The sequence below is a fragment of the Aphis gossypii genome, chromosome 1 (assembly GCF_020184175.1).
Source record: "Aphis gossypii isolate Hap1 chromosome 1, ASM2018417v2, whole genome shotgun sequence".
Classification (NCBI taxonomy): domain Eukaryota; kingdom Metazoa; phylum Arthropoda; class Insecta; order Hemiptera; family Aphididae; genus Aphis; species Aphis gossypii.
Genome location: NC_065530.1, coordinates 24798609 through 24823347, shown reverse-complemented (window position 1 = coordinate 24823347; position 24739 = coordinate 24798609). Strand labels below are relative to the sequence as shown.

General features: G+C 28.0%; 3 protein-coding genes across 7 annotated transcripts; 1 reads left to right on the top strand and 2 right to left on the bottom strand.

The window, feature by feature from the left end:
- The first annotated feature begins 1266 nt into the window (after nt 1-1266).
- On the top strand, nt 1267-15725 carry LOC114129858 (E3 ubiquitin-protein ligase rnf8-A-like). Of its 5 annotated transcripts, XM_027994711.2 has the most exons (9): nt 5448-5966; nt 6107-6333; nt 7766-7907; nt 7977-8026; nt 8088-8302; nt 8780-8993; nt 9074-9308; nt 14858-14922; nt 15419-15725. In XM_027994711.2, exons 2-8 carry the CDS (start codon nt 6219-6221, stop codon nt 14874-14876), a joined length of 990 nt encoding a protein of 329 aa, XP_027850512.1. In that variant the 5' UTR covers nt 5448-5966; nt 6107-6218; the 3' UTR covers nt 14877-14922; nt 15419-15725. The 5 variants fall into 5 exon arrangements, with proteins under 5 accessions (XP_027850509.1, XP_027850512.1, XP_027850511.1 ...); XM_027994708.2 differs by lacking the exons at nt 5448-5966; nt 14858-14922; nt 15419-15725 and adding exons at nt 1267-1406; nt 13449-14148; XM_027994710.2 differs by having other exon boundaries at nt 14858-15460.
- On the bottom strand, nt 3141-5392 carry LOC114129857 (coiled-coil domain-containing protein 186-like). The gene has a single exon (XM_027994705.2). The coding sequence runs from the start codon at nt 4847-4849 to the stop codon at nt 3350-3352; it is 1500 nt and encodes a 499-aa protein (XP_027850506.2). The 5' UTR covers nt 4850-5392; the 3' UTR covers nt 3141-3349.
- A 6152-nt stretch (nt 15726-21877) lies between the features above and the next one.
- On the bottom strand, nt 21878-23738 carry LOC114129835 (40S ribosomal protein S2). Its single transcript, XM_027994679.2, has 6 exons — nt 23571-23738; nt 23185-23391; nt 22942-23059; nt 22409-22572; nt 22172-22331; nt 21878-22091 (listed from the first exon to the last, which is right to left on the bottom strand). The coding sequence occupies exons 2-6, from the start codon at nt 23383-23385 to the stop codon at nt 21937-21939; spliced, it is 798 nt and encodes a 265-aa protein (XP_027850480.1). The 5' UTR covers nt 23386-23391; nt 23571-23738; the 3' UTR covers nt 21878-21936.
- Nucleotides 23739-24739: the final 1001 nt, after the last annotated feature.

The following is a 24739-nucleotide window of genomic DNA, read 5'->3' as shown; positions in this document are numbered from 1 at the left end:
AGCCCAATTAAAAGTTATTTAGATTAAAGATATCGACGGGTAACAGGTAAACGGCTGTATCTGTTACTAATACTATTTTTCAGGAGAGCCAAAAAACCATTTTAATATTTTATATTTTTTTCAATAGTTAAACTTAAAATACAACTACTTTACGTGTACGCCCATTTTTATTATTTGGAAAATGCTGATACGTTCTCATACCAGTACATAAGTTTGTTTTTTGTTTATACCTGCTAATTAAATAGTCAAAAATTGCGGATACGGCTTCTAGTAAAATTGAAATAACATAATGACAGTTGTAGCAAGAACTACTAAACAGAGCCCATTCAATGAATTTTCTATTGCTCAATAATCATTTACTATGGTGGTTGGTGGATATGGCCATTTGCCTGTTAGCCGTCAATATTTTATTATTATTTTAAGCACTTATCATCAACGTTCATAATTTAAATATTTATTGATGTATAAAATACATTTTTATTAAATAATTGATATATATATATTGATTCCACGGACTTATTACAGTCCGTGATTGATTCTTAAACTGTACAAATAGTGAATAAAACATATTGTTAATCACACTTTCAGCACATACTAGATAAGATATCTTAGTTGGTGACTTTCAGTTACTACCTATGTTGCAATATGCATAGGCTTATTAACTAATTTAGTTTATAGGTCTATGGCAATATGTATACATATAAATTATAAACTGAAATTAGTTTTGATATTTCTGAAGTGAAAAAAACTGTTCATTGAATAAATATGTTACAATTACATTTAGTTAGGTTTAGGTATGTGTTATGTATAAAATTGTATTGAGTCCAGTGAGAATTCATAGTACATATGGTGTGTTATTCAGTATAATATATATTATAAGTATTCAAGTATTGTATTTGAGATTAAATTTCTTTTGTTAGTACAACCACTTGAAAGCTGAATATTATTTCTATTGTATTGATTGTGTTTTTTTGTTCATTTTAACTGAAGTAAAAACTTTTTTACATGTTTTTTGATTGGTATAGAATCTATTTAAATTTATTACAGTGAAACTACTATTTGAAAACTCAATGAAGGACTGTTAATGGAAAAACAAAATTTCTAATAATTAATTCAATTTGTATTTATATTTTGATTTATGAAAAATAATGAATGTTTTTCAAAAATTTAATAATGTTATAAGGTAAACATGTTATATTTACTAATTGAGTTGGTTATTTAAAAAATACAATAATATATATATATATATATATCAACAGGAAATCTTTGTCACCATCATCACTTATCTACATTTAATGGACTAAGTGAAATTGTCCATACCAACATAGTATGATATAACTTAAGATTTGTTGGTAGTTGGTGTTTGGATATGAAAATTGAGTTTCTTTTTCGACGTTAAGCTAATGGTAAAAATCTTATAGTTACACATTATTTTCTGGCTTATTGATTGAGTATTACCTATATCAACTGTTAAAAAAATAACTAAAAATATCTCTTGGAAAATAATATCTAATTTTGGAGAACATTTTTATTCGAATCTTCAATTTAACTTACATATCATTTTAACTGTCTAGTGTCAGATATGTCTTTGTTTAAAAACTTACTAAATTGTGATAGTAGTACAACTAGACAGTAAATATGTCTTTATTGATAGCCAGTAAATAGACACAATTATTAAAGTGTACCTAAAGAACAAAACAAAAAAATTATTGATATTTGTAACTACTCTAAAAATGTATGTATTAATATTTTTATTTCTTGTTGCTAACAAAATACATTGCACTTAAAATATAAACACAAAATTATACTCTTAAATTCAGTGATTATTATTATTATGTAGAAATTCATCTATTAAAATAAGTATTTTATCTTTAATGATAGACGATACAGTGCATAATCGATATACAATATTATTATAAAACTCATTCTTGTAAACCTTAATAGTCAATTCTGCTAAATAAATAATATTATAAATTGGTAGTTAAAAATCTTTAATACAATAATTGTGTGCTGTATTAACAATAGTTTATACTGTCGTAGTCTACCTGTAATTTGTGTACATTTAATAGATTTGTTAAAAAGTAAATTATACCCTAGTAAAATAAAACAAATTAAGACAAAATATAATATTCTTAAGACAATATTTTTCAATGATTGATGATAAAATAAATGCCCTAACATCTTTTACAATATTAAAATGTGTTTGAATTTAATTAATTAGTTTTTGTCACAGACATATAAGTATATAACACATTGGTCATGTAACACTATAGATGACATATATTTTATTTTTTCGAGAATTTTCTTAAGTGTCAATTAGTACTCTGTAGTAGTAATAATTAATAGTTTTTGGTGATAATTATTTCATTAGATTAAAATTATATTTCAAATATTTTGGCAATTACAACATCACAATTGGGTTATTGACTTTTTGGCTCTAAATTGTATTATATTCTGCTCAAGTTTATCAGTTGTTAGAAAGTATTTTCATTGAAATTTAAACCTATCAATATAATATAAAACCATACTTGAACATATTTCTTGACAAGGTTTAAAATGAAAAATCATTTTTTTCTTTTTTAAATAGGTACAGATATATTTTATAAAATACAGCATTTCAATTACACAAAACACAAAAATAAGTGGATTTCTTCATGTAACTTTTTTACCATATTAATTTTTAAAGTAAAGCAGTACCCAACCAAACCTCATAGATATTACTCTCGATTAACTAGTTTCCACCCATACTATATAACTATGTAATAGGTATGTACATATTATACATGACACATGTATTTGATTTCCAAATGAAATGAAAATCAAATTTAATTATAATTTTCAAGAAGTATGAATATTTAAATTGGAAAATAATACATTATAATTATTTGATTAACATTTTGTTTATAGAATATTAAAAAAAAACCAAAATTTAAGATTTGATAGATTCTGAGAAACAATATACAAATAAAAAAATAATAAACAGCTGTAACTGACTATAGTAAACATACTAAACATGATTGTTTAACCAAACCATAAATTAATATCCTTGAATGGTAAGACAATATTTTTCTTGTACGTAATGAACTGAAAAACTTTTAATCAAGGTCACTAGGTGTAGGAATTAATTGTTACAACTAAAGTTTTGATTTTAAATTATACATTATTTTTTTTATTTATGTAATAAAAAGTAACAACATTCACAATAATAATAATCGATAATAATATAATAGGACTAGATTAAATACTTGGTTTGTATTAAAGTTAAAAAATAATAATGAATATCTATAAATTAGAGCAGATATACAGTGATAATGTTTTAAATAGTTGACTGTTGATAGTATACATATTGTCAGTAACGTTCTGGTTTCTGTTCACTCAGACCGGACAATAGGCCATTCTTGCTACTAGGTATACCATGTTTTTGCATAATACTACTTTTTTTCTTAAGTTCACACAGCAAATGCTTGTTGTGGTCTTCAACAAAATCTAGTTTTTCGCATATCCTTGCATTTTCTTGCTGCAGTTTGACCATTTTATCTAAGACCATTTTCATTTCAACAGAGGTATCAACAATGTTTTTTTTCTGTAACTCTTTAGTCAGCTCGGACACAGTAGTTTTGAACTTCCGTTTGGAAACGTGCAAATCATCTTGGGTGCGCTCCAGTGTGGTTTTCAAATCTGCAATCATCTGCATTTTATACGCCAAATGGCTAGCCAGTTCTTTTTTGTCGCAATCATAAAGCTCTTTTTCTTTTGCCATACTCTCCTCTTGTGATCTAAAAGCAATCTTGAGATCATTATTTTTTTGTTTCAATACATCACAGTCACTTTGTAATTTGTCCAAAGCTGTTTGTAAGTTTAGACATTCTGACTGCAGTGATGCATTGCGAGAACTCAAACTTTCAGTGAACATAAGTAATTCATTAGTTTTGATTTCACAGCTTTTCATATACGTTTTAAGATCAATATTTTCATTTTCCAAAGAGTTAACAGTACTGGTGCATTTAGTTAATTGATTGTTCAACTCTTCGATAACATTTTTTAATTTGTTCATCTCTTCAAGTTGTTGCTTTGAACATTTCTTCGAATCCAAATATATTTTACTATTCAATATTATCTTTTCTAAATTACTTTCTTCATTAAATGATTCGTTTTGTTTGGTCAATGATTCCAATCTATTTTGCAGTTCTTGAATTTCGTGAAGTAATTTACTTTCTGTTTCGAGAGAACACTTTGACTCATGTTCATGCTTGTTTTTCCAGAATTCCAAGTCTTTAGACATTTTCGACTTGTCTTCTTTAAGCAAGTCAATAATAACCTTATATTCCTTTATTTCTTTATTTTTTGTTTCTAATGCAGCAGTACAACTGGCCACATCTTTACAATTGGCTTTCAACCGTGCAATCTGCTTGTCCTTTTCCTTTAGGCTATCCATCAGTTTTTTTTTTTCTGTGTTTAAGTCAAGAATTTCTTTTTCTTTAAGCACATAGCGCATGAACGCTGCTTCCTTCTCATTCTTAGCAGTGTCATACATTTTCTTTGAAGACTGTAACTGCGATCGCAAATCACTGACGTCTGTCAGGTATTTATGTTCATTGATAGCCAATTGCCGCTGATAGTAGTCCAGCTCATCTCGTTGCTGTCGAACGACATCGCCGAGTACTTTCTGTTCATCTTCACTGGGTAGTTCTAGTTGATCTTCACCAAGTACTTTCAGTCGGTTTATATCGGAGGTGCAACTCTCTTCTTCCTCCTCGTCATCATCCACAACCTGAATGTTGTCTACACGATCGCTATTTTCGGTGGTTTTTGAAGGCGAAGAATCGTTCGCAATCACCGAGATATCCATAATTGTTCAACGGATAACGGCTACCGATGGTTGCTGTAACAGCTGCGTGACGTGTTAACGGAGCACGTCATCATCGTCAGTTAGCCATCGGTATAGAAACATATTCTCCTATCGTCGAATATTCGAGAAAACAGCTGTAGAATGAGGAGAAACATAGACAACAGAATAAAACAACGTTTTAAGCACAACTAAAGATAAATCTTAAATGAACCAAATCGTCGAATTCCGAAAAAAAGGCTGTACATTGTAATATTGTACGATTAGAAAACCGTACGCAATATTCGTACTGCAGAGAGCAGCAGACAGCACTACTGCACTAGCCACTAGGCACTACTGCAAAACTGCAGTCTAGTACTCTAGTAGTCTGACTAGTCTACAGTTGTTGTACAGTCGTGTATCGCGTATTCGCGTTGCTTGTTCTATCATGAATTCACGATACACGAGCGTCGAGCGCGTGAGCTCCGGTATCCGATATCGCTTCAACGCGACAGAGATAACGAAGAGAACGCCGTGCGGTATAAATCTCGGCCGTGATCCACGACCACGGTTGTATAGATTGTTGACACGCAGCGTCCGTGACCGATTTTTTGTGGTGGTCACACTCGCGGCACGGGAAAGATTGTGCCGCTGCAGCTGACCAACATTCCGGCCGGTCAGCTCCCCCTCGCCACCCACCGAAAACGCGCCGTCAGCTGCCGCCATCGCGCAGGTCTAAGACACGCCTCCCAAACTATTCGCTATTCGCATAGAGCGCAACTGCGCACAAGCCTCGTTTCGTCGGTCGCGCATCCGCCGTCGTGAGTCGGGAGAAAGAATTCCGTATTCCGTATAGTGTAAACAGTGTAAACCATAGATTCGGGATCGCTCCGCTCAACCACCACCGCGCCACCGATCACTGTTCGTTCGCCGAACGGCGTTCACCATTTTTCGCTCACTGTTCACTGATCAGTGGACACTCGTCAGTCGCTCTTCTCTTTTCTCGTCTGTCGTTCAGCGTACGCCGCGGTCGCGTATCTATTTTAAAACAAACTGTCGTCTTCTGCGTTTTTTCGGCACGAACAACCTCTTAATTCGGGTCTTTTCCTTTCCGACCCACGCCGCCAATACGACCACCGATGTAAGTAGTCTGTCCGCTTAGAGTCACTCCCCTCCCTTCTATCAACGAGGTGCTCACGGTTAATTTTTCTTCGGCCGACTTATCGCGCTCATTACTTAATACAATTATTATGGTGATTGTCATTTTTATTTTCGTTTCAGCGTCCACACAATACCGCGGTTGGACGACCAAGACATCTCTATAAACTTTAGCGGCGACATTACGTGGACTTGCTGATTTGAGCAACAACAGCTTACGACTTATACGTCCACCATGTCTTCTTCACTGTGTTTATATTTCATGAGGGGATCCTGTCGATTTGGCAACCGTTGCTGGAACTCGCACGATCTGGGATCCATTCGCTCCGACAGCCCGATCCTGATGATGGGTAAATAAATTATCTGCCGCGCGTATTCTATCCCTGTTCAACGACAACGCGATATGTGTTACCTGTTGTGTGCGCTACTCTCGCGCCGTCGACAATAATTTATTGTTTTTATGTCTATCACTCGCTTTTTGCCTTAGCTATTTTTATGTCATGATAGGTAACGATAATATTTAACTGCTCCATTTTTTTTTTTTACCATTAATTTGTAGATTTTGAACGTGCTTAGCACCACTGATAATATATGGTACTATTTTCATACGAAAAATAATTGATATTAGTCCCTAGGTATTTTTAACTGCTTAATTTCAAACTTAAAATAAATTCAAAAACCATTGAGTCCATTCAGTCCTAATGTTTAAATTTTGCCATCTCAAATGTATATCTTAGGCAGAGTTGGGCAAAAACAAATCAACATTAGGATAAAAAATAAAATCATGTTAGGTAAATAACTAATTATTTTGTGAATAAAAAATAATATTTTATTTTAAATAGTTTTAGTTGAAAATAAAAAATTAAAAATTATTCTGAATAATTTAATTTGTGAATAAATTAAATAAATTGTGAATGTATCTAATATTCGTGTAACAAAATTATGATAAAAAATAAAAATATAATATTCATAACAAAGCAAATAATAATAATATCAATATTTTACGAAATAATAACAAATACTATAAAAATAAAAAACAAACAAATTTTTTTTAAGCTATAATAAACATAATTGAAATGCATTTTTTAAGTTATTTATCTCACTTATAAAGGCATTTTTTGAGATTTTTCAGGGCATTAAAATCCCAGCCCTAATCATGAATAAAAAAAATCTAGAATAACTTGTTGAATAATGAATAAAGAATAATTGTAAAAATTAAAATGATGAGTAAAAATAATCTAGAAAAATCAAATGAAAAATAAATGACCCCTACTATTAATAAAATGAGTATATTAGAGGATGTTTATGGTAGAGTTACCTGGACATAAATTTTATAAAAATTACAAAGTAAGTTTGAGGCATTTAATTTGGTAATCAGAAAATGTTTTTGAGTGCAGTTAGAATATAAATTGGTTTGAAATCTTGGATAATAAATGACTATAAGGCGATTGATGGTGGAAACTTAAACTTCTTCACGTAGAGTGACATTTGTGACGTTCCATTTAGATTTTTATTCATCAAAAAAAATTCTATATGTTAGGATTACAAAAAAAGTATAAATTCTCATTTAATTTCCTAAATTGACCCTTAAATTCTAAAATATTGTAAAAATGTATAAAAATTACAATTCATTTTAGATATTTTTAAATAGTAAGCTTAAGTATTAAATATTGTTCTCTATAGTATTATGAATAGTAGTATGATAAAATAACTGTTCCGTACATTTTGAATTGCCTTGTATAATAGTATACAGTTCAGTAATATTGTATATTTTTTTTATAGCGGAATCTTCTGATGATGATATCAATTTTCCTATGTTGGCAAGGACAGTAACTACAGAAACTACTCCTATGACGGCTTCACCAAGTAGTAGTACTTCTAGACCTAGACAAAACAATCCAATTCTTCCCAATTCAGCAAAGAAGTATTCTACATATTTTTTTTACTCTTACCTATTTTTTTTTAACTAATAAATAAATAATACTAATTTTAGAACACAAGAAACTGATAAAAAAGTATCCCAAGACAGGTGGACCTTAAAAAGTAATTATGTTTTTTCCTGATTAAACATTATACGAAATAGTTTAAATAAAATTGCTTTCAGATAATAATACTGGGGAGACAAGAAATGGTTCGCCCGATAGTATGCTATTAGAAACAGTAAAAAGATTAAATGATGCTGAAAATTTAGCAACATCACTTCGTCAACAATTGCGTATTAAAAATGAGGGAGAAAATTTCTCTTGGGTTGAGCATCAATTGGAACAATGCATTGAAAGTGATTTACAATGTAATATATGTTACGAAATGTTCATCAAGGTAATATTGCTGAATAAAATAGATAATGATTAACTAAATTTTGTGTATTTATTACTCAGAATCTTAGATATTTTTCAATTAATATATTTCAAATCACTTATTTTTTAATTTGTATATTAATATTTATTCAAGTGATTATTTTAAAGTTAACTTAAAAAAAATATATATCATATTCATATTTCTTAACTCCATCTTCATCGTAATGTATAAAATAGTAAATTATACATTCTAAGGAGTTCATATTACATAATCTATTATTTTTTTTGTTTTATAGTGAACAGACTGGATAATAATTATACCTTTTATCTTGATAAGAGATCATTTCACTCTTAATATTAAAAATAATAGTTTAATAGATTATTATCATATATTTTATAAAATTCATTACAGTGTCATCACATATAAGATATAAATCATTCATTTTTTAGTAGTCTGTATTCATTATTAACAGTAAATTTAAATTATTTTTTTTTACAGCCAACTGTGTTAAATTGCTCTCATACATTTTGTCTTGAATGCATAGAGTCATGGACCCGAAGAGTTAATCACTGCCCAACATGTCGAGTTTATGTTAAAAATAAATCATACTGTCTAACTTTAGATACCTATTTGGACAAAATATCTGACTGTTTACCAGAAGAAATAAAAACGAGGCGAGAAACTCTAAAAGCTGAACGCAACAATAATAGAGGTAATAAATTGCATTATGAATATAATATATAAATAAGTAGTATTTGTTGGTGACATAATAATAATAATTAATATTAACAGTGGAAGGTAGTAGAAATCGAAGAAATAATGCAAGGAGAAGAAATAGAAATCAAAATCAATCTATGCGTCGAACATTAGGTGTATTATGGGGTGAACGTGATCGAGATGGTGCTGAATGGAATATTGCACTAGAAGAAGCATTATTTGATCCAATACGTTTAGGCGATGCTATTGGTAGAAATGGAGATGATAGGGAAGACTGGGATGATGAATTGTCTGATAGCACCTTAGACAGGTATTATTATCCATTATTTTTAAATAATTAGATTTAAACTAGCTATGCTTAACCTCTGAATAAGTAGTTTTTTTGGTAAACCTAGTTACGTACAAATTACTAAGATCATTGAAAATGATTATATTAATTTACTAGAAAGAATTTTAATAGTGTTATTATAATTTTGGTAGTTAAGACTAACAGATACTACTCATTTGAAAGGTGGATTACTTTGAAATGTGCCCAAATGGAGTAAGATTTCTACTTTTTATTATTATACCACAAAATGCACATTGTTTTTATACTTAATATATTATATTAGATCATACTTATAATGTATGCATGTATTATATTTGTTTGGGACATTTATCCATTGTTGATAATAAATAACTATGGCTTCGATCAATACTTATTCATTTTTTAGAGTAATGAAGGAATTGGATTTTAATATTTTAAGGTATTAAAAATTAATGTGGACATTAATAATATACTTTGATAGCAGTTTATAGTTGATATTACTTAGTAATTATTATGATATTCAAGAAATGTCTTTTGCAAGCTCAGTTTATCGTGAAAATATAAAAGATAATTTGACCTAGAGATGAAGAAAACAAATTTTAATATTCAATACCAGAGATCAAGTTACTCGTTATTCCATATTTCTTGAAAAATAACAAATATACTCCAATTTTATTTAGTATTCGAGTTAAATTTTAAATTTGGAAAGTATCCTGTTCAGATTATAGAAAAATTATGCAAATACATTGAAATCCAAACCCTAATAGTGAAATTATTTACTAATGTATTATAACATGGAGGTAGAAGTATTAAGTTATGTATTAGAAAAATATTTGGTTAATTTTATTTACTATCAAAAATATGAATTTAAACATTTTTAAAGGATATTATTTTACTGTTGAGTCATATTCACTTTCAACTATGAATATGTCGGACATTTTATTATGTTTATACTTCTTTTATTGTTAAACATAAACATTATTTTACTTTGAAATTGATTAGCTTACGAATATTAGATCCAACAATATGTTGGCACAAAATCATCTGCTTTACCATGTACGTAGTCCAGAAGTTCCCAACTTTTTTTAACTCGTAGCACATTGGCACCCTTTTAGTCATTTTCTAAAAATCTTGAGGCACCCTAAGACTATTTTGGTTTTATTAAGCAGTACATAAGTATAAACAAAAATAGTAAGACATAGGTATATAGTAAATACACGTATTATATTTTATAAAACAAATTTTTACATTTAAAATTAACTATAATATATTTCAAATAATTTCACGGAACTCTTAATAAAGTTTACGACACCCTGGTTGGGAATCTCTTATGTAGTCTATAATGGAAGAAATCAGTTTAGAGTGTCATATAATATTTTTCTGTGTTAACTATATTGCAAAACCTCACTTGATAGACTGCTTAAAAATTTGCTTTTTACAGTATAGTAAAATCACCAGTTTGTGGATTACACAACTGTGTAATACCTTGTTTGTTTTTTATGATAATACTATGATGTTTAACATTATTATAGTCTGGTCATCATAAGAGCGCTACTGGGCGGCGACCAAAATTCATCCGATCCCGCGCATTCACACCATTAAACCTTCCCGAACGCTGGCCACCGTCAACACGCGCCGCCGACACCGTCGCCGCTCTGCCTCCGCCCGCCTATTTGGATGTGCGAACGAGTAGCGTTCTTAGAATGGCACTAACATATAAATTCCAATAATAGCTTTTGTTCATGTGGATATATATTAATCATAATGATTTATATATACATTATACAATATAATTAATATTACATTTTAATTTAAATATGCAATATGCCATATGCATTAATACTAAATAACGGCATTGGTAAAGCGTGTGATAATATACATAAAGTATAGAAAAGGGTATAAATATTTTATACTATCAATTTAATTAATCATTATAGAAGTTTAAATTGTTAACTTTTTGTAATTTTAATTTCTGAATTAATCGTATGTGTTTTATAAAAAATATCTTACCTTAAATTAGAAATATAAAATTAAATATCTCTAAAATCTAAAGTATAAGGTCTAGTAGGGAAATATGATAATCTTTAAGGTCATTATAATTTTTTTTCTGTGTATATCTTGTATAATACATTAAGTTTATTTCCTCAGTTATAACCTGTTAAGTTCATCTTAGCCATCTACTGATGTCACAAATTACCAATAAAGTTGGTATTACTTTACAGTTTACCTTATAATATAGTAATCATAACGGTTGCCTATAGCCAAGATGAACTGGATGGGTTATATAATTGGTTTAGTTCAGGGCAAAGGGTCTTTTATACATTTTATAAAGAAGCATATTTCTTGTGCACTGGCTGGATAATATTTAAGTTGTTTATTTTTAAACTTTAATAATCTTAAAAACTAAAATTATCAAAATCTCTTAAAATATTCTTAGAAAGTTCTCAAAAGTGAAATTTAGAATATGTAGTATAATGATATATCCTGAAAAATAGATTGAACACAGTTTCATAACTGAAATGGGATCCACCTCTATCCTGTCCCCCCTTAAGTTTGCTATACTCATTTAAAAAATAATAAATCTCAAATTTGATCTGTTATGTTATATATTTTAATTTTCAATTGTTTTTATGTCACCTAGTTCCAAGGGAATATTAACTTCCTTTTTAAGTTTTTACATCCTTCATACATGTATTTTTATTTCTATTAAGACATAATAATTTTTCAATGCTTTAAGATTTCATTATATTCAAATAATTGATGTTACTATAATATTATGTATGATGTTTAAATTTAATTTTTAATGTTAATTGAAATACTAATTTTTAGAATGTATTTAAATTTGCTTATAAATCTTTAAACTGTATGTACATTGTATTATGTAAATATAAAATTAAACTATATCTTTTATTTTGTATTTGCGTATTTGCTATATATCATATTATTTGAGTATACTTGTTTGAAAACAGATTTTGAAAAATTAAAATATCCGTGTATTTCTTGTGCATAATAAAAAATGAATATAATTCTGATCAAATAGTATATTTAATAACAAGGTACATGATGCCAATTGGTGTCATTTAGTATATACAAACAATGTTAAGCGATCACATTTGATGTCATTTGCAATGAATATGGTTTTATGTAAAATCTAAAAAATAATAATTTTATATTTTTAAGTTCTTTAATGATATAAATTGACCTCATAATTTTCTAAGACACTTAAAAATATTAATTTTTTGATGAATTTTGAGTTATTTGTATTCTGTAGATTATTCATTAATACTTTTATTAACTCTGTAGCATTTTTAAGACTTTAAAGGGACCTCATACCCTGCATGTGTTACTCTGTCTTGCAATTATAAGAAAATAAATTTGTGTTCGGCCATTCCAATTTTGTATGTTTTATTTAATATAAAGAGTGATGTTAATTAATTTACCTATTATCAAGTATATTTTTTATGTTTTAATAATATTATAATATGTAGGTATGTAAAATATTAAAATATGAAAAAAAAAAAAGAAACCATAAGAAAACACAGATAGTATTCTTTCCTTTAAGTTTGAAAATAAGTCTATTGACTTTAATATTAAAGCTACATAAAATGAAATATTATTGTTGATATGTTGGTTAGATGATTTGTTTTGTTTTTCTAATCAAATTATAGGTTAGAATTATGTTGGATGTGTCTTCACTAATTTAATACTTTGGTGCAATAGTTTAAAAATATTATACATTTTGTAGATATTTTATTTGGATAGTCCAAATAATTTAAATGAATAAAGGCACCTTCCAAAAATTAAAAAATACTTGCTTTTTAATTTTAAATTATAAGTTTTAGTGTTCAAGAATTTAGTTGATTAAATATTGAGTTGAACGTTTGTAGTAAGTATTCATTGAAGTAAAAATATATGCTTATAATGGTATATATTTTAAAAAATGTTTTTAATACAAACATTTTTTTTTTTAAATTTAAAAAAATTATTTAGCAATAATTTTAGGATTGTGCTTTTATTGTCTTCAAAATCTGTTTGATTGTAATGCCTAGTAGATTATTTATTGTTTAAACAAACTGAAATATGTTGTTTTTTTCAGTACATTTTTTTAATATCTATTCGTGTGTTTTTTTTTCCGGTCTTCAGTTATGAGTACTTTTGCTCTTATTGTGACAATATGGGACACTCAGCTTCCAACTGCCCCATATCCATAATGGAGGATGATCATGTATGGTAGAGCTAACCACTTTTTTCTACTATCCCATTATTTACTTGCGTTAAAGGCACATTTACCTAAGACGCTTTTTTGTTGGGACTATTTATATATATTTTTTTTTTTATATATATATATATTATATTATAAATAAAAATATAATACTTGTAATGTAATTATTTTGATTATTAGTAGTAGTTCATTTCATATATCGGGGTTATTTGTTTCATTCATTTGTCCTCAACTTATATTTATTGTTAACCTAAGATAATCGATTTATAGAATTTATGTATATTTTTTTTTTTCATTCATATAATCCAGGTCTTAATAATAATATAATATCAAATAAATTAAAATATATCATAAATATTATTACTGCACTATTTCTATATATTAGTTATTTGTTTGCTTACTTTTAAATACTTAAATATTTGGCTGGCATTATTTTTTGTCTAGTATAATTTTTTTTTTTTTTTTTATTATTATTATTATCTTTATTATAAATTATGGATTAATAATATTATATAAGGTAATTATATTATTGAAATTAATTTGTAAAATTATTTTATTTATTTTCTGATTATGATGCTTAATAGATTTGTATTTAAACAATAATCATAATTAAACAAATATCTTTTAATTGTTATATTATTTTCACAACACGACACTTATATTATCAAGCACAAATAGCTTTCAATGATGAAAACTTGTAGATTTGAACACTACAAAGTCTATAAATATAATGACAATTAATAAGCTACATTTATAAATTATATTAAATTTAACCTAACTTCAGTAATTACTAAATATAAAAGAATATTTGATCACCTTTATTATTAAATCTCTGGATGGAAAATATTTATTTGTGTCTTATACATATGGATTAGAGCAGACGTGTATGTGATTTATATTGATCTGAAAAAAAACCCAATAATTTTATTACAACCTTAATATGCCTTTAAATATTTATGCTTAAACTGTGTAACCAAAATGTATTTTTAATTTTGGTGATATTATATTAGTGCCAATATAATATGCATTAAACTTAATCATTTAAAATAATTTATATAGTACTTTTACAAGTTATAAAGCTAAATCATATAGCCTGAATAAGGTTGAAGGTCGAAATTCTGAATATTGTTGAAATGTTATTTCATAATTTTTGTGTTTACGTATCTTCATATTAAAATATATTGGTGTTTAACAATAAAAAAAAGAAAGCTAATTTGTAATAAATTAGTTGAACATAATATTCTAGTAGAAAAAAATGTTAATAATATAATAAAGAAATAATAATAATAATAGATTTCCTATATTATTATGATTTTTATAAATGTTTCAGATATTTTCCTTACGAATAATTGACTTGGAAATCGAATATCAATTGAGTTGATGTATATGATAATGGTATGATATACTTTACAAACTACTATTAAAATCAAATGTTACTGAAGTAATACAACCAATTACGTGCCTAGACTTAAAAATTAGTTTTTAAACAATATTTATTTGTATTTTCCTGTTTTTTATGCATTTAGTTATTTTTGTGTAATTGTAGCTTAATTATTAATATTTTTTTTTTTTTTTTTTGTAGTATGTTTTTTTATCTATTGTTTCACTAGTAGAATTATTTTGTATTGTTTTTTGACGCTATTTAGACATTAAATTAAGTTTTTATTATAACGGAAAAAATAATTTTTCCTCAGTTTGATTTTTAATAATGTTAAAAATTAAGGCTATTACACTATTATCGTTCTCCTAATTATTTTTTGGGAAAATTATCATTGATTTATAATAATTTTTAATATTAAATTTGTTAAGTTGTTACTTTTATATACATATTTTTTTGGGGGTAATTTAATAATAATCAATTTTTGTAACTTATTTTTGTTTGTTTTTCTAGAAACACAATGGAAATATCTAATGAAAACCAATTTTAAAACTATTTTGTTGTAAAAATTCTTTATTTTAAAAATTGTTCGGCTGTTAATACACAAACATGATGTGATGTATAATAAAGATTGTACATACATGATTTTAATGTAAAACGACTCCAAAACAGTTAAATTTATCAATTTGTATCAGTGTTGGCCAAAGAGCTGCTCATTACTATTTTTCATTATTCATATTGATTATAACCAGTTGATTATCAATATTTAAATTATAATTTAAAATATATTAGTATTTACAATTCTAAAGTTGTAACATAATATTAAGTTTTAGTTTTTTTTTTATTTATTTAAAACTATAAATGTTAATCATTTTCAGCAAATGTACCTATTTGTCACCAACTTAAACATTCAGTAAGTAGTAACATAAAGCTCCAAAAGTTATCCTACATATTTATTGCAATGTTGTTATTAATGGAAAAAAAACTATAAAAATCTTACTTCACGCTATATTTTTAAGTTTCCTTAAAATAATAAAACTGCAATCCAGTTCTAGTAATCTTTTCTGATGTGTTATTATTTTATTATTAATTGATCTTTCAATCATATTTTCTTAGTAAATTATTAACAAAAACTTGTTCTGTAATGTTTTTATTCTCTTACCTAAATATTTTACCTCCAGTATACACTTAATATTTATGGTAGAAATATTCCCTCGTCTATCTGATTATTTTTACATATATAAAACTAAATAATATATTATAACAATTGCATATTACCTAATATGTTATGTAGGTAGATCATTAAATTTTAATACTTAATATTAAAGTAGATGAACTATTTAACAATAAATAAAAGGTTGGTCAATTGGATAATGCTCTGCTGTACAGTAGATATTGAGTGGATGTTGAAGATTGAGTAGGTCACTATAATGGGTATGTTAAATTTTGCTGTAGCCCATACACGCGACAAAATACGACCTAAACGCAACCCAAAAGCGAAAAAAAAATTGTATTTAATTAAAATCGTAGTTATTATTGATATTAAATTAAGCATTAACAGTGATATTAAAATTAATATAAAAAATCAGTAAAAAATAAAAAATATAATTTTGAGTATTATTTTAAATTAGTTAAACAAATGCAATAACCGTCACGATTTGTTGCTGTAATCTGTCGTGGTACGGGTAAGGCCACTCGCGTACCTACATGGAGAGCGTCGCGCGTTAGGTCAGTAAAATATTGTATCAAGTAATACAATTTATTTTTGAGCTTTTATGCCACTACCAAGGTACAAAATCGCAAATTCATTTTACACTTTTGAATTATCGAAAAAAGGTTGATTTGCGCTTTCGGGTTTCACCGTTAAATTTGAATTGTTTTATTTTCTATTAATTAAGTTATCGACATTCAATGTTCACCCGTAAAATAATTATTTCACTTTAAACAATTTTTGAATATTATTGTAAGTATTTCTAAATTAAAAAACTATAAGTAACAATAGATACTTGAAATTTTCACCAAATATTTATATTATCATTTTTAGTATAGGTACTATAAAATTGTCATACCTAACTATTACCTATTTTTAGTTTTTATTCTATAAATTTCGATAAAAAAATTATTCACTTGGTAAAAATTCTTGAATATTTAATACAAATCCCTCAAAATGTTATATTCTTATTGATGTATAAAAATATTAAAAGTACCTACATTGGTACAATTTTTTTTTATATGCATTTGAATTTTGACGCAATTCGTTAAAAAAGTACAACAACTTTTTTTTATATTTAAGTTTTGAAAATATAATACACGATTTTATTCATAAATAGTTAAAATTGATACCATAAAATCTTTTTAACTGGAGACTTCCAATTAGGTGCGGTGTACCAGAAAGGAAGCTGTAATTAATGAAATTAAAAAATACATTTTTCTATAATAAATCTATAATATTATGTGTATGAATAAAATTATGAACTATTACAGTATAATATTCTATGTTACATTACCTGACACCTGTTTTGTTATTAATTAATATTATACGCGCCGTGGTGGTAAAAAGATTATTATTAATGAATTATTTTACTAATAAAACTATAAAACCCAATAATTACGCGTTCGGTAAACTCACGCAGAAGTATTAAATGCTAATGATCAGTTACTAGTAAAGTAGTAACTATGCGTACGCCGCTCACTCTCACAGAAATTCACAAAAGCTATAGAATATTGCCTATATTAAACCCCTTTAAAACTGTCCACTGTCGACAGTCTTAAACAATTATTAAGAGTGATCGATTTCGAGATCTCATTTATTGAAAATAAATATACGTTTGTGAGTCATTTAACTCAATCTCTCGGTAATTAAATGTATTTCAGACATTCAGTGGGATTTCATTTTCATAATGAATCTCTTGACCATAAAAAAAAATATGATATAAAAGTCAAGTTCATTATGTGCAATTAACGTGCATTTTTTCTACTCATTATTTTTAGGCCAATTTCACTGCACTTAAGTTTATACATAATATCTCCGTGTATAACGTACGTGAGCGCGAGTCGTTTTTTATAATTTTAAATTCTCATCGATTCGTCTTTCGGCGTTTTTGTTTAAAGAATTGTCGATCAATATTCGAGACATCTTCAAAGACCAATGCCGCCGCGACTTCGGCGATTGATGATGTCGCAGTTTTGCAAACCGATTCGGCAGGAACTTTTCCGATTGACGCCGCTGTATCTTTGCCAACTGATGACGCTCTCGCGACTTCGCCGACCGATTCGGCAGGAACTTTTCCAACTGATGCCGCTGCGTCTCTATCGTGGCCGTGTCGCGCCTTTGTACTTTCGACGTGTTTTTCGTATGTATTGCCGATCAATATTCGACACAGTTTTGACCGATTCGGACGCAACTTTATAAACTTTGTTCTGTGTCGACGGTTGTCCAGTTAACGACGAGTCGCTTTTGCCTTTACCTTTAGTTGGCGCTACGCCTCCATAGACTTTACCTCCGCTATTCGGCGATATATTCCCGCTACATTTTCGCGGTGAGTTATCGGGTCGGCTTCGTGGTAAATTGCCACTTCGAAGTCATGGTTAATTAATAAACGATTGGTTTAATATTGTTTATAATTTAAAATTGTATTATTTTCATTATTGTTTCATATTTGTAAGTATTAAAATGTTAAATTGTTATATGTTTAACCAAACTGCAGAGTGTATTTTATTTAGAATTATACTTAGAGTAGGTACCAATATTGAATTTTATACTTTTATATATAACTGCAAGAATACATGATTTTATTTATTTTTCTGTTCAGAGTTGTGTAATAAATTGAGTTTTTTGTGTGTGGAAAATAGAAATTTATGTGTATAATTGGTTATAAATTGATTTATGACGTAGATAGGTAAATACTCGATTAAAATAATTACTTAATATAACCAGATTTTTTGTAAATACATTAAATCACTTTAAATGGAACAGTACATGATTGAAGTATTTTTTATAGTTTGATTCAAGTAATAGGTACCTAAGTAGTCATTTCCAATAAATTATAAATATTCATTTATAATATATGCACAGTAAAAATAAATCAAATGTGTCAGTTTAGCAAAGTCTTATAATTTACATATGGAAATATAAAAAAGTTGGTCAGCATTATACGGTGGAGGAAGTTTGTCCATATCGTCCCTTCGGTCTCGGACAGTCGGACAGGATAGTGTCATTTTGCAGTATTTGATTTGAATGCAATTATTGCATTCGATAAAAAACGATTCTGAGGGGGATGAAAGAAAATTTTTTATTTCATTAAATATTTAAATATTATTCGTTTCTATGGTGATAAACAAAGCGTTAGAAATTGAAATCCTGTTTTTTCGTAATTTTTCGGTGTTTTCCCAGTGGCGTTAAATAACTATTGAGAAAATCGAAAAATGGCTTCTCTAAAGTACCAGCTCAAGAACATTACCTTTCAGAAAAGGTGTTACACTTGATACTTTTAAGCAAGTTTAGGAACATAAAAAAAATTGTCGATAGAAAATTGACAGAGGGCATGTGCACCTGTGCCTCTACCCTGAATCCGCCACTGTCACAAGGTTGGTTTTATTCTAATTGTTCTATAACGGTTTCTCTAGGTGCATCCACGTCACAATTATTTACGGATTTCGGTAACTTCAGGTGACAACGAACTACGAACGGTTAATAATTTGTAACGTAGAATAAATAATAATTAATATTGTATAATATCATATGTATTTATCTACATAATAATTATTTATGTATATGATTGATGATTCTCTATAAAAAATGGTAGTGCACCTTCCCCTTTCAGCTTTCTATATTTTTGAAAACGAATATTGGTAGTTTGTTGAAAATCATCTTCAAGCGTATGTTTTGCAGCGTAGAACATAATAATTAACATTGAATTTGAATACCTATTTAAAATTAAAATATTTACTTAACCCCATAAACAAGTTTTATGTTATGTATACAACACGGTTTAAGATAAAAAAAAATAAAACCTAGTTTACAATCCCCTTCCCTAAAATAGTTACCTATGTAAGGTATCCTGATTGCGCCACTAGCTGTATATGTTAAAAACTCAAGTATAATTTAGTTTAGTCATAACTTAGTATGCATTTGATTCTCGGATCGCCTTGCAGAGTTTCGCCATACCTATTTATTCAATGTTAATCACTGATTAATTAATAAAATCCGAACTATAATTGAGAATTTCTGATCATTATCAAATATGAACTATAAAAAATTTAGTTACTGACATAGACTCTATGTCGTAGAGTAATTTTACTCTATAGTTACTGAATAACGAAAACGTTGAGATATAATTGTATTATAATTTATAAGTACGGCATCTGTTGGCATCACGGATTTTTAACTTTTTTCCTTTAGAATCAAAATTTTGATTTTTTTTTTTTAAGAATCGTTTGCATTATCATCATTAATTGTTCGTTTGCGCTTATAATCCATTTTATTGAAAACTTCCAATTAAGATATTTCAAAATAAATTATATTTTTACAACAATCAATTTATATTCACAGGTAAAGTTGAACTATTTCATGTTATTAGAATTATATTGAATAATAATATATATAAGTACGTAGGTACCTATATCATTTTGTGGTAAAAGACCATCAGCAATATTTGGTTGCACATGATTGATGTTAAGCTATAAAAATATAAATAGTTACCTTGTTACTTGTATTTTTATAATATAATATATTATTTGTACGTAGATTCTAATGATATTCCATCACTTATTGAAAATAATTTCATTAACAATGTTTGTAGGCAAGTTTTATTAAATAATTAGTAAATATTAAACCACTCTCGATATAACCTTTTGTTCGTATTTAAGAAATAATATATTTTTAATTAAATAACAATTTTACTCAGTGTATTACAGTATTATAGCAGTATACAAAATGGAAATCTACGTCCTAAAAAAGTGAATATAGACATGCAGTACAACCAAGTACAGTCATATTTTAATGCAATAATCAAAGATTTAAATCTTCAAAAATATTACAAAAAAACCTATGTTGTAATGCTTTTAATGTGCATAATAACATTTTTAGTTAAAATCCAACATAATTTCTGTCTTGTACTGAAAAAAACTAATTAACATATCGCCATATCAACTTACTTCTATACAAATTTAATATACAGTAGTCTCGCTAATCTAGACAATTTATATTTCGTACTTTAGTACTCACATATAATGTATAAATTCGATAATACCTGAATACTCATATAATAAAGATATTATTGTTTCGATTAATAACAATAATGTGTAATGTAAAATTAATAAATTTTGAATTTGTAAAAACATCAAATACATAAGGTGATTTCTGAAAATTATTTATTAGGAAGTTAAAAAAAAACATCTTTATGTTTAATCCAGATATAGTCCAATCCCATCTAGTCCGGGTTAGCAATTCTACTGTAATACACATACTATTTAGAGTTACAGATTAAACGTATCTTTTAGGAAAATAAAGCCAACTAAAATCTCACGTTACGCTTAAACTTACCAAAGTTATCAAAATTAATAATAATAGAATGTACTGTATTGAATTCAATGGAAGTCCTATTTACCAATCCACAATTATTAACCCTAAATTCACCATATTATATTAAATATAAATATACTGTTGTAAATGCATTTGAATAATTTAAATTGGTCAATTAAATAACAATTATTTAATACATTAGTGCTTCTTAATGGTAGTGATTTCATGAAGAAAGTAAAGGGATTTAAACCAAATAACTTATAGAACTTTTAATAATTATCAATTACATAGCATCATTATGGGAATAAATTTTAGTATGAAACAGAAAACATTAGCTTAAGTAACAAAATAACCGATGTCTTTTGTTATAAAATTAAATCAACTATTCAATTTTTAGGAATATTGTGGACTAAGGTGTTAATAATCTATCTGAATGAATTATACATAAATAGGTTTTCCATCATTTTATTTGATACAAAACAATGTAAATCACGTCATTAACATAAAATTAAACTTCCCCCCTGACGTTTTGGGCGACTTTGTGACTTTTGGAAAGATGGTCAGCGAACTCGGAGTATGGGGTCTTCTTGAGTGGTACGTCCTTCCATAAATCAGGTGTCAAATAAGCGTATGTCTTAGCAATAGCAGCATATGTAGCCTTGGCTATAATACATAAAAATTATTAATACAAGTAATTCTCGGCAATAATTAAAGCATAAAAAAATAATTTCTTTTTGACTGACCAAAATTGCCAAGAGTACCAGTGGAACCACGGGCAGATGTGTAACAATCTTCAATTCCAGCCATTGTCAATAATTTCTTTGGGACTGGGGCACTGACGATTCCAGTTCCTCTTGGAGCTGGGATCAAACGCACAGCGACTGATCCACACTTTCCTGTAACCTAAATAGAAAAAATAACCAAGTTTACAAATAAATAAAAGACCAAAATGTTTTTAAAATAAATTATAAAAATCATACTTTGCAGGGAACTGTGTGTGGTTTTCCAATTTTGTTTCCCCAGTAACCTCGTCGTACAGGAACTACTGACAATTTGGCTAAAATGATAGCACCTCGAATGGCTGTTGCTACTTCTTTAGAGCACTTGACACCCAATCCAATGTGTCCGTTGGAGTCACCAATAGCTGTGATAAATTTAAATTATGAGTATTGTTGATATAATAATTCATTATTAGATAAAAAGTATAGACCATCGTGTTCCTAAGATAATAGAACATTAGCTGATTGATATCCAATTATCACTTAATTTAATATAATTTAATGATTTATTATCAGTTAGTAAAATAAATGTATTAATCAGAAAAAAAAATTAAAGAATACATTTAATATGAACAAAACAATTTATAAGAGGCTAATAAAAAGTTCATAATATAGTTTTAAGTATTTTTAAACTGTTATGGTAGAATTATCACAATAAAGTTACCCTAAAAAAAACCTATTTTATTCAGGAGTAAAGTTATAAACACACTATCGCCATTATAAAGCATACATACCAACAAAAGCCTTGAACCTGGTACGTTGACCAGCACGTGTTTGTTTCTGGACAGGCATGATTTTCAATACTTCATCGTTAAGCGAGGAGCCAATGAAGAAGTCAATGATTTCAAATTCCTAAAAAAACACACACACAATTAATAAATGTTATACCCAACACATCAAGTGTTTTATTGTGAGTGGGGTGCAATTAAGGTTGGACCCTCAGAGGAGTAAACGCCAAAGATGAAAATTGAGCTCACCTTGATTGGCAACGAAAACAAATAAATCTCTTCCAATGAAGAGATTTTGCCATCCTTGACCAGACGGCCGAGCTTGGTAACTGGCACCCATTCTTTTTCTGCTTCCTTGCCTCTACCACGACCGCGACCACGTCCACGTCCTCTACCACGGGAACCTCCTCTGCCGAATCCACCGCGGAAATTACCGCGAGTCTCTGCCATATTTAACTGCGAAAAAATACCAGTGTGGTTGTAAGATTAATCATAAATATTCACGTTCATTTAACGTCACGTCACACGCCGTCACGAAGCACACATGCTCGTCGGGGTGAGGATATTTATGTAAAACTGGGCAGCACAATAAACGGCAATCAATCTGATTGTGGGTGAATATTATAATGACTTACCTTAGACGAAACGCCGCTGGAGAAAACAAAAAGTAAGTAAACGGGAACGAAACGGGGAAACGTGTCGAACTCGGACTCGAAATGTGAATCCCGTACTCAGATAAAAAGACGGAAAACTTGAAGAGACGGAACAGACGTACGATGGATTGTTGGTTATGTTGTCTTGCACAGTGCGTACCGGACAAATATCGGTGCGTAAAACGTTTGTGCAGTCATATGACCTACACTGATTTTCCCCCCTCTTATCAAAGCATAAATTGCCCGCTACATTTGAAACTTGGAATCGAAATAATATTTTATTATTATTAAACATTAAAGCATTATTTATTATATTATTCTTTATGTAATATGTTTATTGTTAACTTCACATGTTTGCGAATATAAAGCATATGTATTGACTGAACATCAAACACAATCCTCGGTCAAGTGCAGATGAAATAAACATTTTAAGTTTTCAATCAATAAGACAACAAATAAAACAACAAATTTAGGTGTTAAACGTGATGACAATTAACAATAATAGGTATAAAAACGTTATTTATTGAATAAATCCAATAAATATAAATTCAATGAAAAAGAAATTTAAAAATAAAGTAGAATAGTATGATAAAGTAGAATAGCAGTAAAATAGTACTCAAAAATAAAGGTCCATGCGAATTTCACGTATTTGTATAACCTAACCTAACTGATTGAACACAGCACAATTAAACTAATGTATATTGTTTAAAATTTGTGGACTTAAATCTTTTTGTATTTAAATCATTAGGCAGAATAAATGAATTAATTAAAATTAAACAAAGAAAAAGAAGCAAAATAAGAATATAAAAGAAATGTAAAGCTCAAATAATTTAAATGTTGAAGCTAATATAAAAAATGAAAAATTAATATTTTAATATATTATATTAGTATTATGTTATTGTCATAATGAAAAATCAACCTTTTTCACTTAGCGTACTAATCAAACTGTATAGACATACAACGTATTTATTCCAATTTTATGTTACAAATTACAATTATTACATGTAATATTTCTGAACTCCGCCCGTAATGTTTTAACCTGTAGTATATTAATAATAATAAAAAATAACAATAATATGTAAATTTAATTAGTAAATTCTTCGGTTTTTTTCTGTGGTTATTCCGCGATTCCTCCAAAGTATATCGATTAT

What these genes read in the sequence shown, in the direction of transcription:
- LOC114129857 (XM_027994705.2), bottom strand. Translation starts at nt 4,849, where the DNA reads ATGGATATCTCGGTGATTGCGAACGATTCTTCGCCTTCAAAAACCACC.
- LOC114129835 (XM_027994679.2), bottom strand. Translation starts at nt 23,385, where the DNA reads ATGGCAGAGACTCGCGGTAATTTCCGCGGTGGATTCGGCAGAGGAGGT. An exon ending in TGTTTTCGTTGCCAATCAAG is followed by an intron (nt 23,060 to 23,184) that starts GTGAGCTCAATT and finishes GTGTTTTTTTAG; the next exon opens with GAATTTGAAATCATTGACTT. An exon ending in CACACACAGTTCCCTGCAAA is followed by an intron (nt 22,332 to 22,408) that starts GTATGATTTTTA and finishes TTTTCTATTTAG; the next exon opens with GTTACAGGAAAGTGTGGATC.
- LOC114129858 (XM_027994708.2), top strand. Translation starts at nt 6,219, where the DNA reads ATGTCTTCTTCACTGTGTTTATATTTCATGAGGGGATCCTGTCGATTT. An exon ending in CTTCCCAATTCAGCAAAGAA is followed by an intron (nt 7,908 to 7,976) that starts GTATTCTACATA and finishes TACTAATTTTAG; the next exon opens with AACACAAGAAACTGATAAAA. An exon ending in TCTGATAGCACCTTAGACAG is followed by an intron (nt 9,309 to 13,448) that starts GTATTATTATCC and finishes TCCGGTCTTCAG; the next exon opens with TTATGAGTACTTTTGCTCTT.